A 20,905-nucleotide genomic window follows, 5' to 3' on the forward strand; every position below is an offset into this window, starting at 1 on the left:
TCATCTAACCTGCCCTCCATAATTGAGGCAGAATTAAGTCCACAAAGACCTTTCCTGACAGATGTTTATGTAACCTGCTCTTATAGATGACAGGGATCCCCCAGCCTTCACAGATAACCTGTTCCAGTGCTTAGTCACAGAGAGATAGCTGTGCTAGTCTGTATCTTCACAAAACAAAAAAGCAGTCCTGTGGCACTTTAAAGACTAAGAAAATAATTTATCAGATGATGAGCTTTCATGGGACAGACTAATTTCTTCAGATCTGGAATATCCTGATAAACAAAAACTGAGATGAATGGAATTTAACAGAAAGTTAGAAAAAATGACCAAAAACACAAATCAGCTAGATAGGACAGAAGGAGCAGGGAGAGAGGGGGAAGAAAATTACTTACTGTAAGTATCTATTAAGTGTACTGCCTAGGTTCACAGTGAATATCAAGGATGGCCTAACCATGACATTTACACAAACAGGGGCTCTTATTCCTGTACTTCCACCAGTGTGATACATGCCATCATGAGACAGCAATGCCCCACCGTTATATCTATTTTGGACAAAATGGACAATCCCTTCACCAAAGAATGAATGGACACAAATCAGACATTAGAAACTGGAATACACATAAACCTGTCAGTGAGTATTTCAACCTACCAAACCATATCATTCAAAACTTAAAAAACTTGCATTCTAAAGCAAAAGACTTTAGCACCAGATTACAAAGGGAGACATCTGCATTGGAGTTTATTCTCAAATTTGATTCGTTACATCTTGGTCTCAACAAAGATATCAATTACTTGATGCATTACAAAGACAGTTTCCCCATCCTTGATATTCATTGTGATCCTAGGCAGCCTCCTTCTGTCCTATCTAGATGGTTCATTAGTTTTTATTTCACTTTTCTATCTTTCTGTTAAATTCCCTTCATCTCAGTTTTCAAATGTCAGAATTTTCCAGATCTGAAGAAATGGGTGTCATCACTTAATAAATTATTTTTATAGTCTTTAAAGTGCTTAAGGATTGCTTTTTTTTGTTTTGTTCCAGTGCTTCACTATCACTATGATTGGAAAGGTTTGCCTACTATCCAACCTAAATCTCTCTTGCTGCAAACTAAGCCAATTACATCTTGGCCCAGTCTTGGTGGAATCAGAGAACAACTGCTCATCATACTGTTTATAATAAACTTAACACACAAGCTTCTCTTCTCTATACCGAATATGCTCAATTCTTTCAACTTCACTCATCGTACAAATGGCAAGTCAAGTTCATTGCTCCATTCCCTGTGCACTGTTATTCTGGTGAAAATGCTGCATCATTTCGTTCCTGACCGCCCCACAATATTTTTCTTTCAGATAGTAGTTACCCATTATACAAGGAATATCATAACAACTTTACAAGAAAGAGAAAAATATTTGTCTCAATGAAATACATACCCTTCCCAGTAAGGTGTTTTGATTAGCAGTTTAAATACCACACAAAAGAAAGATATTAGCTGCTAGCGAGTTTTATGATATGTGAAATGCAAGTATGCCACAATGGTTTATGGTATGCTCCAGGACTGGGTCTTTTATTCCCTCAGTTAGGAATTTTGCCACTGGTGATTGCTAGTGAAGCACAATCATAAGTAGAGATGACATGAATGAAATACCAGTAGTGAGGATACTGCTGATTCCCTCCTAAAAAGAAAACCCCAATAACCACATCTTTATTATTTTATTTTATGAAGACTGACACCTAAAGTAAGTTTTAAATAAGCCTGTGAGTGGTTTTCATAGATTTACTCAATACTATACTGGGATTGAATAGAAATTCCTCTCAACAGAGTTAGGATCCTGGACATTTACGATGGAGCTGTATTGGCATTTCAAAAAAGGGGAAAATAATGTCAAGAGTAGTTAAAACTGCAAAAATAGGGCAAAATTGATTCTCTACCAGACTATACACTAAGGCTGGGTCTATATGGAACAGCTTTACTGGCAGGTCCATGCTAACGAGCAGCCTCAAAATTACAAATGGCTGCTCATTAGCATGGTTATTGGCAAAGCCACGTGAGAGCTTGGTCTCGGCAGAGGGGGGTGCCAGCAGTAAAGAGGCTGTGAAGATGTGTGCCCCTGCCAGCAAAAAGCCCCTCTGGCACCAAACCCTTATGCCTCAAATATCTGAGGCATAAGGGACTGGCGACAGAGGGGGGTTTAGCCAGCAGAAGCACATCCACATGGCCTCTGCAGTGCTGGCACTCCCTTCTGCCGACACTGAACTCTCACAGGGCTATGGTAATGAGCTTTGGGAGTATGCAAATAGAAAGCCATTTGCAATCCCAAGAAGCTCATTTTGCATAACTCTGCTGGCCATGCTGAGGGGAGCACCATGTACACATAGCCTAAGAATCTGGGGTAGTTCTCTAAACTCAGGCACAGATGCAGCCAGATGAATTATTCTGAGGGAGGGATTTTAAGCAAACACACATCACTGGCTCTTAATTTAGTAGGCACTTTTGAATATTTCACTCTTACAGCCCAGCATTCTGAATGGTTTTTCTCTGAGCATTCATATCTGATACTGTTGAAAATATCTTACAGTAGGACAAACAAATAGGAATGTTGAAAACAATTTTGATTTCTTCTCCAGTTGACACCTGGTTTGAGAAGTTAGAACTAGTGGATTATACTCCCATCTCTGATACTGATTTGCTGTGTGGTTTGTGCAAGTCACTTAACTTCCCTCAGTCTTTGATTACACATCTGTAAATTGACAAAATATGTACCTTCTTCACAGGAGTAATGTATTTGTTATTGCAAAATATACAAAATTTTCTGTTGAAAGGAGCTGTGTCAAAGTTTTTTGGATGATCTGTTTTGGTTACATTCAAAAATAGAAGATAGGTCAGCAGTAGCACAGATATTAGCACAACTATATATCACCTTTTTAATTCACAGTTATTATCCAAGACTCTCAGAACAAGTCATGTGGAGTTATATAATAATAAAATTTAAGACTTCTGATTCTCCATCTAGCAAGTTGATAAATACACAAATATTCTTTGTTGGAATCTGTCCCTACCAATCCAAATTCTATACACATTTTCTAAAAAAATTCAGAATTTCCTAAAGAATGCCTTCTCTTAAGGAATGAGAATTGGCATCTATCTTTTAAAGAACTGCATCGTCAAGATGTCTTTCAGTTACTAAACCTCATAAAAATTAAGTTGAATAAAGCAATGCTTTATAGCATGCCAACAAATACTGAATTTTCCTGACAAAAGTTCCCTGACAAACAATAGCTTTGTAATTGTTTTGCCAGTTAATGACATCATTATCTCCTCTGTGTATTCATGCAGGATTGGATGTCCTGAAATCTGAGAATGGTCTTTTAAATAAAATATAAATACACACACATTCAATATTCTAAGTACTGCCATCATACTACCCATCAAAACATCTGCTCTCTAATTTGTTTCCCACAAAAAGCCTGTAAAATATACTTTCTCCCTGGGTTCCTGTAAATTCTCTGAGGGTGATAGAAAGATCTTTCTGGTATCACAGTTTTAAATTATTCTATTAGCTAAAGTTGGCCACAGATTTTATGGGAATAATAGTCTTGCTCTAAACATTATTACAGTAAAAAGAATAATAAGACTATCATTATTTGTGTGCCTACCAGAAATGAATTATGCACAAGACAAGTTAATGTAATAGCAAGTAGGCCTCAAGGCAAGGTTAAAATCCCATTAACACTTTCTTTTATAATTACAATGTAACAATGGGAGGACAATTTAGCCACTTGTTTTGAACTGGCTGTTACCTCATGGAGGGAACAGCCTAGTATTTGAGCTTTCCAAAAAGGGGGGTAGAATTGTGTTTTCTGTTTATCCCCACTCAGGCTGCCCTCAGACTTCCTAGTGGGCAAATTTATCATCATTCTCTTGAACTCTCAAATCACAGAATCTTAGAATCATAAAACAATAAAGCTGGAAGAGACCTAAAAAAGCCGTCAAGTCCAGCCCCCTGCCCTAGGCAGGGCCAAACCCATCAGATCAGCCCAGCCAGGGCATTATTGAGGCGAGACTTAAACACCTCCAGGGATGCAGACTCCACTACTTCCCTGGGTAGACCAGTCCAACGCTTCACCACCCTCCTAGTGAAAAAGTTTTTCCTAATGTTCAACCTGGACCTTCCCAACCGCAACTTGAGACCATTGTTCCATGTTCTGCCATCCATGACCACTGTGAACAGCCTCTCTCCAGCCTCTTTGCAACCTCCCCTCAGTAAGTTGAAGGCTGTTATCAAGTCCCCCCTTTGTCTTCTCTTCTGCACACTAAACAGTCCCAATTCCCTCAACCTTTTTTCATAAGTCATATGCTCCAGCCCCCAAATTATTTTGGTCGTCCTCCACTGGACCCTCTCCAGTGTATCCACATCCTTCCTATAACTGGGGGCCCAGAACTGGCCACAGTACTCCAGGTGTGGCCTTACCAAAGCCGAATAAAGAGGAATAATCACTTCTCTGGATCTAGTGGCAATGCTCCTCTTGATGCAACCTAATATGCCATTACCCTTCGTGGCTACAACAGCACACTGTTGACTCATGTCCAGCTTCTCATCCACTACAACTCCCAGGTCCTTTTCTGCAGAACTACTACTGAGCCAGTCGGACCCCAGCCTGTAACAATGCTTGGGATTCTTCCAGCCCAAGTGCAGGACTCTGCACTTGTCCTTACTGAACCTCATCAGATTTCTTGCAGCCCAGTCTTCCAATTTGTCTAAGTCACTCTGGACCCTATCCCTACCCACCAGGATATCTACCTCTCCCCCTAGCTTAGTGTAATCCGCATCCTTGCTGAGGGTGCAATCCAACCCCTCATCCAAGTCATTGAAAAATATGTTGAATGGAACAGGACCCAGAACCGAACCTTGGGGCACTCCACTACAAACCGACCACCATCCCGACATCAAGCTGTTGATCACTATCTGCTAGGCCCGACCTTCTAGCCAGTTTTCTATCCATCTTACCGTCCATTTATCCAATCCATATTCCTTTAACTTGCTGACAAGACTATCATGGTAGACCATATCAAAAGCTTTGCTAAAGTCAAGATGAATCACATCCATTGATTTTCCCCTATCCACAGAGCCAGTTATCTCATTGTAGAAACTAATCAGATTGGTCAGGCATGACTTGCCCTTCCTGAATCCATGCTGACTATTCCTGATCACTTTCTCCTCCTCCTCCTCCAAGTGCCTCAAATTGACTTCCGTGAGGAACCCCTCTGTTGAGCTCCCTGGATCATGCATGACTTAGAGCTGAGAAAGCACCCTACATTCTGCTCTAGGGAGTATATCAAACTAGTGTCATCACACTAGAAAACTGAAGTGAATCTGAAAGAAGGAAATCTATCTGACGCCACAGCACAAAGACTGTGCAGCACAATATTCATATATTGGGTCACAACTTGCTTCCTTATCACACTGTTGGAGCTACACAGGAAGGGACTGAGAATCTATCTATTGACTACAGTGGGTTACTAACACTATACAGATTCTGTAATGCCAGTATTTTAATAGGTGTGTCTCTTTGCCTAACACTGTCTGTACAACTGTGTCAATATACTCGGATCTAACTGTTTTAAGGATAACCATGAATGCTGAAATGGAGGTGAACATCAATTTTGCTATAATCCAGTACAGGCTGACCCTCTCTCATCTGGCACCCTCAGGACCTGAGTAGGACATGAATATTGTTTAGCAAATTACCAACACTTCCACTGCTTACCAGGGTTTTAGAAGACATGTTGGAGTAAATTATAGACAAATAACAGCACAGAACTCCCAGAGCCAGGACTGGTGGCTGTAAACGAACTTTGTGGAACCAGGGGAAATTTGGCCATACCCATGATAAGTGGTTGTCCAGCTAACTAAAATCATGTCAGATTACAGAGTTTGCCAGATGAGAAAGTTCTGGATTAGACAGTTTCAATCTGTAGCAAAAATCCACTGCTGGCTAAACTCTGGCTACAAAACTCGTCTTGAAAAAGGGGACAGCTCCATATTACTTACTCAGTAGTTGAACTTTATATCCTCCTCAGAAATATAAAGCTATTGGGCAAAATGTGTTCTGGACGGGGATGCTGTCAGCAGAAATGAACTGTTGATGACTTTTTAGATGACTTGTGCATTTTAGCTATCTTTAAAATAAATACAAACTACTGGAATACTGAGGGGCAAATAGCATTATTATACTTCCTATAATGTCAACAAATTTCATGATAGTAAGTTTGTCAAAGATTACATTGAAAAATATTGTCCTTGTGCCTATTTTATATATGACGGTTTTTATTGTGACATCTCCCAAAGATAAGTAGTTCTCAGTGAAGAAGTAAAGTCCTGTTGGTACAACACTGTATTATTTAATAAAAACAACAGGATAAGACATTATTTATTACAGGCAAAATGTTTGGAAGAAAATGAAACTCTATATTTACGATCATCTGTCTGCAAGGCAAGTATAAAAAGCTCCATCCTCTGTGATCCAATTTCTTAAATTAATAAAAAAGAAAGAGGAATACCCTACTGAAAGAGGCCATAAAAAGGGAAAAAAAATAAACTTCATGCTGGACTTTTAGTGGGCTTTCTCCATAGCCATTCGACTATTCAGCATCTTGCAATACTGGGCCCTAATAGTACAACAACTGTCAGGTTTCTTCAATACAGGTGAGCAGTTTTCCTGTTAAAACTTGAGGGAGCAGTATAGAGAATTACCCCCACCAGATGTTTACATGCTGTTCCCTAGTGTACTGGCATTAAGAAAAAAATATGCTACTTTTTAAAACCACTTAGTTTCTGAATTTAAAAAAAAAAAAAAAAAAAAAAAAAAAAAAAATCACACTTACCACATGCAATGGACCAGTAGACCTGAGAATCTGGTGTTTGATGCAGGATGCGAAATGGAGCCACTTTTGATGTAGAGTCCAACACCGCATCTAGTGTCCCCATGAGAAGGCCTATTGTATTTAAGAGACAGCTTTACACAGTTTACTTAATATAGTGATATTAGGATGCTGCATTATTTGTTTAGATTCTAATACTGCATTTCTTACTTAGCATGAGATATTAGCCGGCTAAGTCACATATACTTCCACACCAAAAGTTTCTTTTAGCACATACTAATTTTTTCAAAATATTTCAGTTGCACTTCCTATCAAGATAAAACTTCCTGAAGAAAAATGCAAAACAAGAGCAATTAAGGATTGGTAAGTTATGGTCAGTGTACAAATCTTACATTAAACCAAGTTATTACAGTTTGCAAGATAAGAGAGCAAAATCACATTTTTTTTTTTTTACCAACATAAACCAGCATTTGACAGTTTATATTCTCTACATTAAGGCTATGTCTAGACTGCAAGGTTTTGTCAACAGAATGGAACGCTTTTGTTGATGGCCGTACTCCACACCCCATGAAGAAGAACACCTCTGTCGAGAGAGTTCTGTTGACAAAACTCGGGTCTGGACATTGCAGGAGACCTTCTGTTGACAGAAAAATGCCTCCAGGATGTGGAGCAGGTGCCCTGGTGGATACTCTGTCCATGGCAATCTGCATTCTATGGTTCCTGTGTCTGGCCCTTCTTAAAGCCACAGGGAGCCTGGGGAACCCCATGGCAGGAAGCTGAGAGCAAAGGAGCAGCAGAGCTACATGCTGCAGTCCTCCATGCCCTCACAGCCATATCTTCTCTCCAGAGCAGTGATGGCAGGGACACAGGCCCCCTGCGACCCACCAGGCCCTCAAGGGAGCAGCTCCAGAGGTCCCAGGACCCTCCCTGGGGTTTGAAAAGGCAGGCCCCTCCTGGTCCGGTCCAGAGATTGAGGCCCTCCTAGATTTCAAGGCCAAGGAGACCACCCTCCAAGAGCCTCGTGCCAGGTGCCGCGACACAAACATTTACAGCCGCATGGCTGAAACCCTGGCAGAACAGGGCCACCACCGCTGCAACCTGAAGCAAGTAAAGGCTGAAGTTAAAGAACTCCGGCAGTAGTATGTTCGGGCCCAGGATATGCAAGCGGCTTGGGACAGAACCACCACCCTACCCCTACTACCAGGAACTCCTATGGATCCCGGGGAGGGGGAACACGTCACCCCCGGCCTGAGCCTTGACTCAGGGGTCAAGGCTCCACCCATTGGAGCAGGAGCCCATGGATGAGGAGGAGCAGCCCCAGAAGGCTAGCTCTTGCAGGAGCCAGACTCTGAGACAAGCAGCCTCATCATTGCCCTGGACCTGGTCCCCAGCAGCTAGGCCACCTCCCAGGCCTCCTCCAAGCTCGGAGAGGTTCCCTCCAGTGAGCGCTCCACAGTGTGAGCATCACTTGGACAAAACCTTGCCCTACAGTTCCAGCCCATGGAACCATGTGCAGCAGTAGCGTGTGCTTCTCTGGCCCAGCAGACAGCCCCAGGGTACTGGCAGCATCCTGCTGCCAGGGTCACAGGAGACCAGACTAGCGTCAGACCCCAGGGGGAGGAGAGGGTGGCCCTCCCATCACCTGCCACGGCTGGAAGCAAGCTAGCCACAAAGCGCCAGCCTGACCCCTGACACAGCAAGGAGTGCGGCACGTGGGCATCCCAGCAGGCATGAGGCAGCACCTGCTCCTGTGGGCAGCACTATGAGCCGCTGGGGTGTGTGAGCCCCAAAGAGGGCTAGGCTGCTCCCAGATCACCCACCACCCATGAAGGGACCCCTCTGTGGCCAGACACTGCCCCCCCGCACCCCCAGCCTCTAGTCTGTTGAGCAGGAGCAGGGCACAGCAGTCAACACAGCTTTTGCTTATTAAATTATTCATAACACTAAGATCATTTTGCACTTCGCTTTTACTTAGTATATGTTTTGATTGTTAATGCTCTCACCATTCTCCCAGAATCATTGTTTTTGGTTATGATACACTGCACCAGGCTATATTAGCAAAGTCACCAGTTGCAAAGATTGATGCCAGCACTCATCTGAAAAGGCTGATTTTATGATTTCCTGTTATGAAGCATCACTGCTCATAAAATCAAAACATTCTCAATATCCACTGTAAAGATTGGCAGCATTTTACTAGGATTTAAGGTAAAAGAAACTAATAATGGGTTAATCTCTATGAAGACCATCATCACAAAGAGGAATTATGGATGCAGTTATGAACTGGCTGAGGGGCAAACCAAGTTTCAGCTCTTCATGCACACACACACACACACCCCCCTCACAACCTAGTGACGGAAGTGAATGCTCAAAAGACATCCAATCTGAAACCACCAGGATATCAAGATTCTTTTGGAAGCACAGGGGGTGAGAAAAGATATGCAGCAGTTTCTCATGATGGCCTAGGATTAATGGACTGGACTACTCTAGGGCAAATCTGAGGCTCATAGGAAGCCAGCGGATATGGTGACAGAGGGGTTAGGTGTGTTCTAGATTAGACAGGATGTCTTCTCACCAAGAAAAAATAAAGGTCAAGAGTTTTAAAAGTGGGCACCTGAAGACAGATTCCTAAATGTGCATTTAGATGCCAAAATAAGCACCTTGTTTCAAAAGTCAGACCGTGTGTAAGTGCCTTACAGGATTAGGCACTATTTAGGTGCCTAGATGTAGATCTAAGAGCTAAAGCATCTGAAACAAAGTAAATTTGAACCTCTGTACTCCAAGCACCCCTGATCTGGGAACAACCCTGGTACAGACTCTGGGAGAGGAGGAGGAAGCAGATTTAAGCACTGCTGCTCGCGCTCCTGCTCCCCCAGCTCGGGGGGAACAGCAGTGCAGGAACGCACTTCTCCAGAGGCTTTTCCCCACTGATCCCACAATGACAGGGGGAAGTGCCTGAGAGCAGCAGAGGGTCTGGATGCCAGGTAAGAGCCCCTCCACAAACCCCTCATGCACTCCCTCATCCTCCATGACCCAAAACATCCTAATCCATCATACCATTTCCCAGGTATGCCAGATTAAAGAGGTTCAAATAGATATAAAAAATGAGGCATTTATTGCAACAACAAAAGGAAAAACAAAACCCTTGCTTGTCTTTCAGGTGGTTTAAGAGGTGGCAATGACTGCCCTTTTGGGTGAAAGAAGAAATTACTGAGTTGGGCCATAGTTACTTTTGTTGCTACACTCTGGGTCCGTGTCATCTCAAGCTGTGTTTTGAATTCAGCTGACCTAATAGGCATAGCAAAGTAATCTGGATCCCCTGCTCTGGACTGATTTGGTCAGGACATCCCTTAGGATTAGGACAAAGATCGAGACAGTGGGGAAGGTAGCCATGGTGGTGAAGCTTGGTACTTTCTTCCTTCTACCCCTTACCCAATGCCGCCTCTTTAAGGTCTCAAAAATTATGGCAGGTGTAATAATCCATTCCCTCACTATTTTGTTCAACAAGTAGACCTAATATCTGACAAACCACTTTTGGTTCATTAATTTCTGGTTCTACATCTTCTGTTTTGACCACCCGTGATTTTAGTATAGTCCTTAAGCCGTATTATAGGCCTCTAAGTTTAGACTTATTTAGGCAGACTCTTTTTTCAGACCTTTTCCCATCAATGTGTGTTACAGGTTATTTTGACATCTTAGGAACTTTCATAAACTTTTTAAAACTGAGTTCACATGGCATAAATTTTAGAGCTAATTATCACAACATCCACCATGTTTTTTAGTGAACAGTAAGCAATTCTTGTATTTTACATTACCACTTGCAAGACAAAGCCAAACTACTTAAAATCTAAAAACTGCAACAATTTATAATGGTGCTGCTTTATTCCTTCCTATCTATTTTATTCTCCTTCCCTCCAGCTAGGACACTTTTGACAGTTAGTCTTTATCCATCAGCAATGTCAGCTGACCGTTTTAAGACAGTATATGAACGTCAAGAAAAAGGCTTTGAATCATAATGCAGAATCACCATCATGCATCCCATACAGGTCTTTTATATTATTCTATATTTTTTTTTACAGTTTTAGAGCTTTGTACATGCATTTTTATTTATATTTTAAAAAATTAAGAGGCACCTTGGTGGGTAACATAACTGAAGTTTAAGTCAATTTTGTTAGATAAGGTTGTCTAAATGTGTTAGTTAAATTATTTGTTTAAAGGCAATTTAAAGTTGTCTCTGTTCACATAGTCTCTTCTTAACACTCAATTAGCAGCTGTCAGTATTGGGAAGAGCCTTCAGATGGGACAGGAAACAGTTGTGCTACTAAAACAGGAATGACCCAACAAACAGTCAAGACCAGGAAGGCAGGGAAATAAATCTCATTTGTTAAACATGCCTTAAATGTCCAGTTTCATCAGCTAAATTATGAATTTAATAGAACTTGATTGTCTGTGTCCAGAAAGTACACAGTAAGAATAGAGGTTTTGAACAGGATTCTAGTTTCAGGATGTGCATAATGACAGGTCTGGCATTTAGGACTCCTGAACATGATCTCCAGCTACAAGACCTACTTGCTGGCCTGGCGCCCATGATAAAGTAACATAGCTCCATAAAATGGGTATAATACCAACTATCTAAAAGAAAACTGGAAGCTGGCGGAATTGCCCCTCTTACTACAAGATCTCAAAGTGCAAAGTACTATTGTATTATGTTTTTGAACCTCCAGCTTCTCTTTACCAAGATCTCCTGGTCATACACAATGAAGCGTGAACATCATTCTTCCATGAATAAAGTACAAGGAGCTCCTAAGAAGCAGTGGACTTCACCCACAGGCAGTAGGACTGCAATACAGTCAGGTCCTGAATCAGCTCTACTTAAGTCAAGGGATGATTTTTCCATTGACATTAGTAGCAATGCATCAGGTTCCCATTACATGGCTGCTATTAGACTCACATAATCTCAGAATCAGAAGGGACCTCAAGAAATGAGGTACACTGCAGTGGCAGGGGCTCCATCGAGGGGCTGGGCTGAGCTCTGTGCTGGCTGGGGGTAGGCGGGAAGGCCTGGGGCCAGCACAGTGGGGCGGGGGAAAGGAGGGGGAACACAGTAGAATCTTGCCCACACACAGACAGATGGACGAACACAGCAAAAATAATATATATGATAGATAAATAAATGTTTCGATTTAAGGTAATAAAGGATTGGTAACAATGATTATTGGGTAAGATCCGAATTATATATATGTATAAACACACCCCCCCCCCCGGGTGTGTGGCTATTCCTTTGGGATCAGAAGAATCCTTTGTTTCATTAAACTGGTCTCAAATAACCTCTCCTCATTAAGTTCAGTGCTTTTGGTGATGATAAAAGGACTGGAACGACCAAGGAAACTGCTTCTCTAACTTCTTGTTAGCCAGTGTGGCAGAACAAAAGTTTACTTTTGTTGCTGGTTTGATATATCTTATGGGAGAATAATCACCAGTTTTGGGGTGTGTGCCCTATTTTTCAGCAGTTTGTCCTGAACCTGGTATTTTCAGTTGTGACCCACAACGTCACCATTACAAAGAGGCAGGGAACAGTTTGCACAAAATCCTCTTGGGCACTGTGCATGATGAAAACCGCAAACACACTCTAGTTTTGAACAAACAAGGAAGGTTAGTTTACGTTTAAAAAGGCATGTGTACAGCAAACAAGCACGTTACTGTCAAACAATGTATTTTACTTGCAGAAAATATAGTGGTCAAAAGACAAATTCTTTAAAGAATTGTGCTTGTGCTCATTAGTTAACAATAGTAAATGCTTTTAGAATTTACATAATGCTGCTATTTTTGTCCACTCCCTTCATTTGGGCCAGATCAACCCCAAAAGCAAAGAGAAGGTAGTTAAAAATCCCCCTATATTATTTGCTCAGGTTCCCAGACTCATTTAGAAATCTAGCACAAAAGACTGCAAGACCAACTAGGGCTTCTAGGCGTAATCACACCACAGATACATAATGAAGGTGAGCAAGAGAAACCTCAGAGGCAAAAGGATTAGTTTTTGCCAAATACAAATTCAGCATCTGGAAAGATGCTCAAGTTTATTTCAGGCACTGGTTTAGCATCTGGCCTGCCAAGTGGGCAATGGTATGTATGCCAACTTGGTCAAACCCCTCACAGCCTAACTACAATGTGGTTTTCCTCAGTTGCATCCAGTTTAAGAGTATTTGGGCTGCAGAACTGAGATCTGTTCCCTCTATTTATTCTCCTCTTGAAACTGTAATCCAGTTTCTAATAATTTTCCCTGAAGTATATACCATGATGTCACTAAAAGAGGTGTTACCCCAAAATCAGGCAAACTTCATGAAGTTGAAGATTCTATTTGCATGTAAATATTCCAAGCAAACATGAGAGGAGAGTAACACATCAAAAAAGAATACAGGACTTGAAAAACAGAATGGCTTAAAATATATTTTTCCCTCACCCACCAAATCCATACACAACCCTTTCCCAGGAGCAACAGTTCCTGGAGCTCCAATAAAAGGAAATAAGCTTTCCCAATAAACTAATATAAACACTGTATGAATTACTGTTGTTACAACCGTACTGGTCCCAGGATATTAAAGAGACAAGGGAGGTGAGGTCATATATTTTGTTGAACTAACTTCTGTTGGTGAAAAAGACTTCAAGCTACACAGAGCCAAAGAAGAGTTCTGCATATCTTGAAAGCTTGTCTCTACAATTTATTTCTAAAAACTGTTTAGAAAATGTAATATAGGTCATGATACATTATTTATATACTGAAGTGTGCAATACATTTAAAATTACATTATTTTTAAGTATACTGAGCAATTCAGCTATATACTCAGGACTTGGGTTATAAACAATTATTAAACGTTCATAACGTCTGCAAAAATCTACTGCCACTGAAATTCTCCATACATCTTTGCTGAAGAAGGGAGATTGAGCAAAACCTTGCAACTCCTTTGCTTTATCTGAATGTAAAATAATATCTACATACTGTTTTCTGGAGCTTTCTTATTCACTTAACAACTAAAAAATATTATTGAAACGTTTCCCTTGGCTACATAAATGTAAATGCATAATCTGAATACACACTATGAACAATACAACAATCTAAATTCATGGTGTATTTTGACTTACAAATGCCTTAATTTACACAAATAAACCAACTGGTAGCAGGAAGAGGAGGAGTCTTACTTCCCTAGATATAAAAGTTAGGTATAAAAATCTTCTTTATAAACACCACGTAGGATTATATACAACTGCTTGTGGTGAGAAGCTCGAACTAGGGAGTGGCAAGTTCTTTGCAAAACAAATAGGCAGGAAGACTAGTATTTGTCTCCAGAACCAGCGAGTATGAGCAGCTTTACCAGCAGTTCCATTACACAGACGGTCATGACTACAGCTTCAACCCTGAAGTGCATTTAAGCATCACAGATAAAGGCTGCGTCTACAATATGAGATGAAATTGAATTTAAAGGAGCTAGCTCAATCTTAAAACGTCACTGTCGTCACTATAAATACCATTAGCTAGAATTAGTGAGCCCTAATACCGATAACAAAATGTCTATATTATCGGATGGGTACAGCCTCAATTTCAAATTTAAAAGTTCAAATAAAGGTTAGTGTGGAAGTCCCATGTCTTTAATTCAAATTTATTAGCCTCCAGAAGTGCCCCGTACGTATCCCACAAAGCTACGCGGTGACCCTCCATGTATGGCCACTTCCTTCTCTACTGCTCTCCATCCAGGTGCACAGGAAGAAGGTCACAGGAAGCCCGCAAAGTTTTGATTGAATTAGAACTAGTATTCTGCAGCACTCAGGCCTGCAAATGTAAAGGTCCAGACGCGCAGCTGACAGAACTGGGCAAGGGTGGACAGTGTTGATAGCACAGCTGTCTGCCGCTATGCCAACGTCCACAGAGGACATGCAGCACAGGGAACCTGGGCGAGAGCTGAAGGCACGGCTGCCCACTGCTATGCCAGTGTTTGCAGCGGATACATGGCTGACGCAACCAGGAGGGGTTGGACAGGAGTGATAGCACAGCTGCCTGCCACTATATGCCAACGTCTGCAGAGGATGTCCAGCACAGGGAACCTGGGTGGGCTGGGGGAGGGCTGAATTCTGTTACTGGGTATTCTGAATTCTGGGACAGTGCTTTACATTCTGGGATTCTAACATGAAATACCCACAAGCAACCCGGGCTAAGGCACTGTGGGATAGGCAACCACAATGCATGCTCATGCTGTTGAACTTGCATCAGGCAAGGGGACATGGAAACTTGACATGAAAAAGTAGTGCATGGAATTTCAAGAGGGTCTGTGGAAACAAATTCAAATTCATAAGAATTAGGTTACAAAAATCGAATTTATAAAACTGAATTTATCTAGTAGCACAGACATAGCCAAGGTATCACTACTTCTGCATCTCTCTGCTCCTATTCACCTAACAAGCTCTGGACCACAAAGGGCTTGTCTACACTACCACCTTCCTTCAAAGGAAGGATGGTAATTAGGGTTTTGGGAGTTTACTAATGAAGTGCTGCCATGCACAGGCAGCACTTCATTAAGCACATTCCCCCGCCGTGGCAACTCCGAAGCACCACCACGTGTCTAGCCACGGCGCACCCGCTGGGACAACTTCAAAGTCCCCTTAACTCCTCAAAATTTTGTTTTAAAACTTTAATTTTTTAAATTAAAATTTTGTTTTAAAAAAGTTTAAAACTTCGGAGTTGCCGCGAGGGCGGAATTTGCTTACTGAAGTGCTGCCTATGCACGGCAGCACTTCATAAGTAAACTCCCAACACCCTAATTACCATCCTTCCTTCAAAGGAATGTGGTAGTGTAGACACAGCCAAAGAGTATTTTCTAGTTCCACATGGTGCCACAAGAATGGAGCACAACCAAGACTCCTGCAGATTTATGAACCACTGCAGCACTAAGGAAAAAAACTAAATTTCAGGAGACTGAAAGGATGATTACCTTCCCAGGACTAAAAGGTCTTGGTTGTAGTGTCCTGTTGAGGTTCAATGGAACATAGGAGTTTTGCAGTCTTCCAAGCAGCTCCCTCTGCTGCAGCTGGAAGGGTTCATAAATAAATGCTCAGGGCAACTTGAATGTTCTCAGTAGCTCATAAATTCTTAATCCGCATCCCCAAACCAAACTAGAATGGCTTCTAAAATACTGCTATAAGGGACAAGCTCTCAGTGATCACTAATGAATATAATGCTGCAATGTGAGACATTTTAGATCAAACCATTTTTGCAATAGTATCTTTTAGAAATCCCTCTGAGTACTTGCTTCCACAACACTTCCCACAATTCTCAACAGCTGGAAGACTCTTACACCAGCCATAGTGTTGCTCCCCACACAACTATGGCAGACTCAGTTGTCCAGTGATTCAGTGGGTGAAAAACTCTATCCCCTGCTAGTCTTGTCCTGGTCAAGCAGCGGGGCTGACAGATTTACCAGGGCCCCAGGCAAGGTGGGGAGGTCCTGGCTCCATACTGCCAAAAGAGATGGGACCTTGGTCAGAAAGAGTTGGGTCCAGAGAACAGTCAGCATTTTATGGAGGACACTATTCCCTGCAGGACACTACCCACACCCCTCAGGCAGCCCTTAGCGCTGCCTAGAGTGCAATGCTCTGGCGGTAATTGAAAGGGCCTGTGGCTCCAGCTGCTCACATAGTAGCTGCAGGAACAGCCAGGAATCCTGGGCCCTTTTGAATTGCCCGGACTTCAGAGCAATTACCTCCACCTAAATCCCCCAACCCCCCATCAGTGGGACTGGGGTCAAGGATTATGTGTGTTGAACTCCTGTTTCTAAAAATGCTTGAAAAAAGAAAAAACTTAGCATTCCAAAAACACCTCATGCAACATTGGTGTTGCCAGTCACACAAATACCTGCACTGCAAAACAGTATTTCCTTACAACTCCCAAGGCTAAGTGCTGCACATATCACACAAGGCAATCCTTATTAACACAGTGCATTTTCGTCTCATTTTCTATCACAGCTGGTAACCTGTGGCAAATCAGCCACTTGAAAGGTTCAATCTAGCAAAACAGTAGACGGTAAAATCCTTTCTACCATTTGTTCTCTTACTTTATATTTAATACTGCAGCAGCAGCTATCAACTGTTGAAAAGCAGCTATCACTCATCTCCTGTGTCCTGCTCATCATGCTAAGAAAACTACCTGTAAGACTAAGAAGTGATATCCAAGTACTTTTGAATAAGTCTAGAGGGAACTTCTATCAAAGATACACACACTGTCACTGATAAGCATCACTTGTCCTACTAGATTATTACATTGTAGAACACATTTCTCTTTTGGTGGAAATCACAAAGGGTAAAATCCATATTCACAGCAGAACAGAGGGACAAGACTTCTCCAGCTCATGTGCACAAAGCCAGCTCTCCAGCTGCTCCTTCCAGGATTCTTGGGTTGTGGGCTGTCCAGGCAAATGAGACCAAAAGGCCATAATATAAATCAACAAGCCATAGCCTCTATAGAACAAGTTATAGTACTAAGGGTAACCACAGACTCAGGTCTGCAGTAATAGCCATGAAGTAGCTTAATACTGCAGGGAAAAGATAATTTCTTTCCCCATCTCTAAGGAATCCACTTTCTACAAGCCTCAGTACTCAGACTCTTAAACTCATGGCTTTGTGTAGGCAACAGAGAGGATTTGTTTCAAGAAATGTATATTATCCACAAATTATTTTTTCTGATTATTCTCTTTGGTCTCAATACCTCAAGCTGAAAGGAAAGCTGCATCCTCAAGACAACCAGAAGAAAAGTATCAGCAGATGCATCATTTGCTTTGTACCTCTTCATTGAAATGCTGGTATTTTGTTACAGTGAATTCTCTCATGTGACTACTGAAGGGTACTACTCCACCAATTAAGAGCCCATCTGCATTACAAGTACAGCAATGTCTTTGTGACCAGGTCAGGACACTGTCCTCTGACTTCAGTTACAACAAACACTGCTGTTTATACCTTGCAGCTTTGCTGCTATCAACAAGTGTGGTTTTGCATGTACATCTGCTATTCTGCCTAAATAGATCTGTAAGAATACACGTTGGAAAAATCCGAGCTGCGATCCCATAATGACACTAACAAAATACCAACCTGCAGGGGACAGAACTATCAGAGGATACAGATGGAGACTGGCACCTGCAGCACATAAGTCAATGAATATCAATGTCCTGCCATGCATGGAAGAACTATGAAGGAGAACCAGCCAAACAAGTTACAAAGCATGCTGCGTGATTAGTGGGGGAAGTGGTTTCATCTAAGAAAAAGTGCAGCAGACTGATTACAGAAAGACAATCAAATACTAGCATGGGCCTTTGGCTTCTTGCCTACAGTTATTAAACAAGTATTAACCATGCTGCACATAGGAACACCATGATCTAGATGGCTACTGGGCCATTTCCACGTTGCTGAATAGACCTTTTCAGCTCTGGCCCTCTCTTTTACTGGGACCCCACTCTTTAAATACCCCTCTGAAACCAACCCCCGGCTCATGCATCGGATGAAGCAGGTCTTTGCCCACGAAAGCTTATGCTCCAAAATATCTGTTAGTCTACAAGGTGCCACAAGACTTCTTGTTGTTCTCGAAGCTACAGACTACCACGGCTATCTCTCTGCAACAAAAGGTTATCAACTTGTGTCCTGAGCCTGTAAATCAAACATACAAGGATCACATATACAAATCTGATTATAAGACTGTGGTCCTGCTTAGAAGATGTAGTCTAGAGCAGGGGTCAGAAAAGTTTTTATGTCAGATCCCACTTTTCTGAAACCTACACAAACATAATAAATTATGTTAAACAGACACTTTCAAGTTTGTATTTTCTATTTAAGAAAGCACATCTAACTGCAAACATATATTTAATAAACCATCTCTTTCTAACCCTCATTAGTCATTATATAAAATTTTATTTCAAGAATGTTCTGCAATTTTATCCTCAGGCCATTCACCAATGACATTCTTCTAAACAAGAGTTGCTATGATACTGACGATGAAAGAGACAGGCATCATCTATGTAATGCCATAAGGATTAGGGGGAGGACAGTAGGAATATATTTGTAATTTGCACACCTGTCCTTTTATGCTGATGAATACCATCAGGGACATGGAACTAGTCACACAGATGTCACCTCCAGAAGCTCAGAACATACATTCGGACAACTATAAATAAATACATATTATTTTGTGGAGCAAATTCATTTTTAGAAGACAGTGACCTTTCATTCTGGAGTCAGCTCTACATTTTGTTGTCATCAGAATTTTGAAATAAACAGCAATATACAGAAAGGATCTTCAGGCCAGGTGAGTGACAACGGATAGGACTTACTCTGGTCTACGAAGAGGCCAGACTTATCTCTAGAAGAGGAGAGAGGACAATGCACATGATACACCTGCCCTGGAAGCACTGGCAAAAGCAGCAGCTGCCACCACCTCTGCTCAACCCAGTACTTCCTGGAACAGTTTAGCTCATAAGTAAATAACCAGACACTTTTACAGTGGTGTTTAGGAATCAAGGGTGATTCTAGCCATAAACCCAATCCTACTTTTGTCTGTATTTCTTATACATTTGTTGCACCCTGTTCGAAGGTCTATTGAGTTATTGATTTCTACCTTACGTCCCTTCTCGGCAAAAGATGCGTGTGCTCAGCCCTACCCAAGTCTCCAACACAAGGACGGCATATCCAGACCCACCAACATTCATTTTGGAGCCAGGATTGTGTCACAGCACAGACAGTGAATCTTGCCCCCACCAGGATGGAAGATTCTGCACAGGGTTTCAATGAGATGATTAAACCCTCAATGATTCCACTTTCAAAAACCTGTCAGTTACAAAGTCACAGCTGGAGATTGCCTGGGATCACGGAAAGGAGTGACTGGCCCAGCGCACCCAAGAACTAAACCTTCCCACACATACAAGGCATTTCTCCTGAGAAGGGGAAGCAAAGAGCCACTATTTAATAGGGAGAATTTTCTGTTTATACACCACTAGTACAACGGGGTTCTGCTCCATCAGAGTAGCACAGGGGAACCCCAGTAATACAAATAGACAATAATGAGCAGAGATCATATGTAAACAGCCTGAAATGTTTACAAAGTGCCCCTTGTGATGTTGAGGACAAAGGCCTGTCATCCCCCTCAGCCAATACTTGGGGGGGGGGGGGGTGGGACAAGAGGGTCCAGGTGCTCCAACAATTTCTGCCAAGGTGTATCTGTCCTTCCTCCAGACTGTAAGCCATGCCCCTCCGGGGTGCATGGAGGAACCCCGGGAGATAAGGGGGAGGGGGGAAGTGGCCATGCCGGGCAGTCTGGGCTCTGGCCAGGCACTGTAGGACTCCGGGAGAAGCACCGTCTCCAGCCCCGGCCGCACCTCCTTCTCTCTGGGGGACGCGGGACACAACCAAGCACTGTAACGCAAAGGCGGGGGCGGGGTCCCAGATCAAAAGGTCTGGAAACTGCTTTAACTTGTCCCCCGCGCCCCGCTGTTAACAGTTCTCCGCGAGCTCCGCCAGCCCCGCTGTGCTGCGGCTCGGGGAAGGGCCCCGGGGAAGGGCCCCGGGCCCCGCACACAGCGCCGGATAACCGGCCCCAGAGCTACCCCCCGGGCAGGCCGGTCGCTCCGCCACAGAGGAGCGAGCCAAACTCCGGCCCGGCCCGGCCCGGCCCGGCCCCGCCCCGCCGGGCGCGCCCGGCGCTGCCTGCCACTATCCGCCGGGACAGCCCCCGCCCCGCGTCCCCAGCGGTACCGCCCGCCCGCGCGTCGAGAGACTGCGGGACCCGGCCGCTGCGCCCCCGCCGGGGCTGGTGCCGGGGCGGGGCCGCTCACCTGCCAGCCCCCCGCCGTCTTCCCCGTAGCCGCGCCTCCTCTGCAGCACGAAGTAGCGGTTGGAGCGCTCCGGCACCCACAGCTTGAGGGCGCTCTTCAGCAGCACCTCCTCCGGCTTCAGCCACATCTCGGCGCGCGCCTCATGCCCGCTCCGCTCCCACGTACACAGCC

General features: G+C 43.1%; 1 protein-coding gene across 2 annotated transcripts in view; it reads right to left on the minus strand.

The window, feature by feature from the left end:
- Positions 1–20,905, minus strand: part of TBC1D8B (TBC1 domain family member 8B) — a 72,133-nt gene extending 51,228 nt beyond the window's left edge. For both annotated transcript variants that reach the window (XM_075007492.1, XM_075007491.1), the window contains exons 1-2: positions 20,735–20,905; positions 6,882–6,992 (exon numbers count right to left, since the gene is read on the minus strand). In XM_075007492.1, the coding sequence (XP_074863593.1) occupies positions 6,882–6,992; positions 20,735–20,861 (238 nt within the window). In that variant the 5' untranslated portion in view covers positions 20,862–20,905. The remainder of the gene's footprint in view (positions 1–6,881; positions 6,993–20,734) is intronic.

Source organism: Carettochelys insculpta, chromosome 13 (genome assembly GCF_033958435.1).
Source record: "Carettochelys insculpta isolate YL-2023 chromosome 13, ASM3395843v1, whole genome shotgun sequence".
Taxonomy (NCBI): domain Eukaryota; kingdom Metazoa; phylum Chordata; order Testudines; family Carettochelyidae; genus Carettochelys; species Carettochelys insculpta.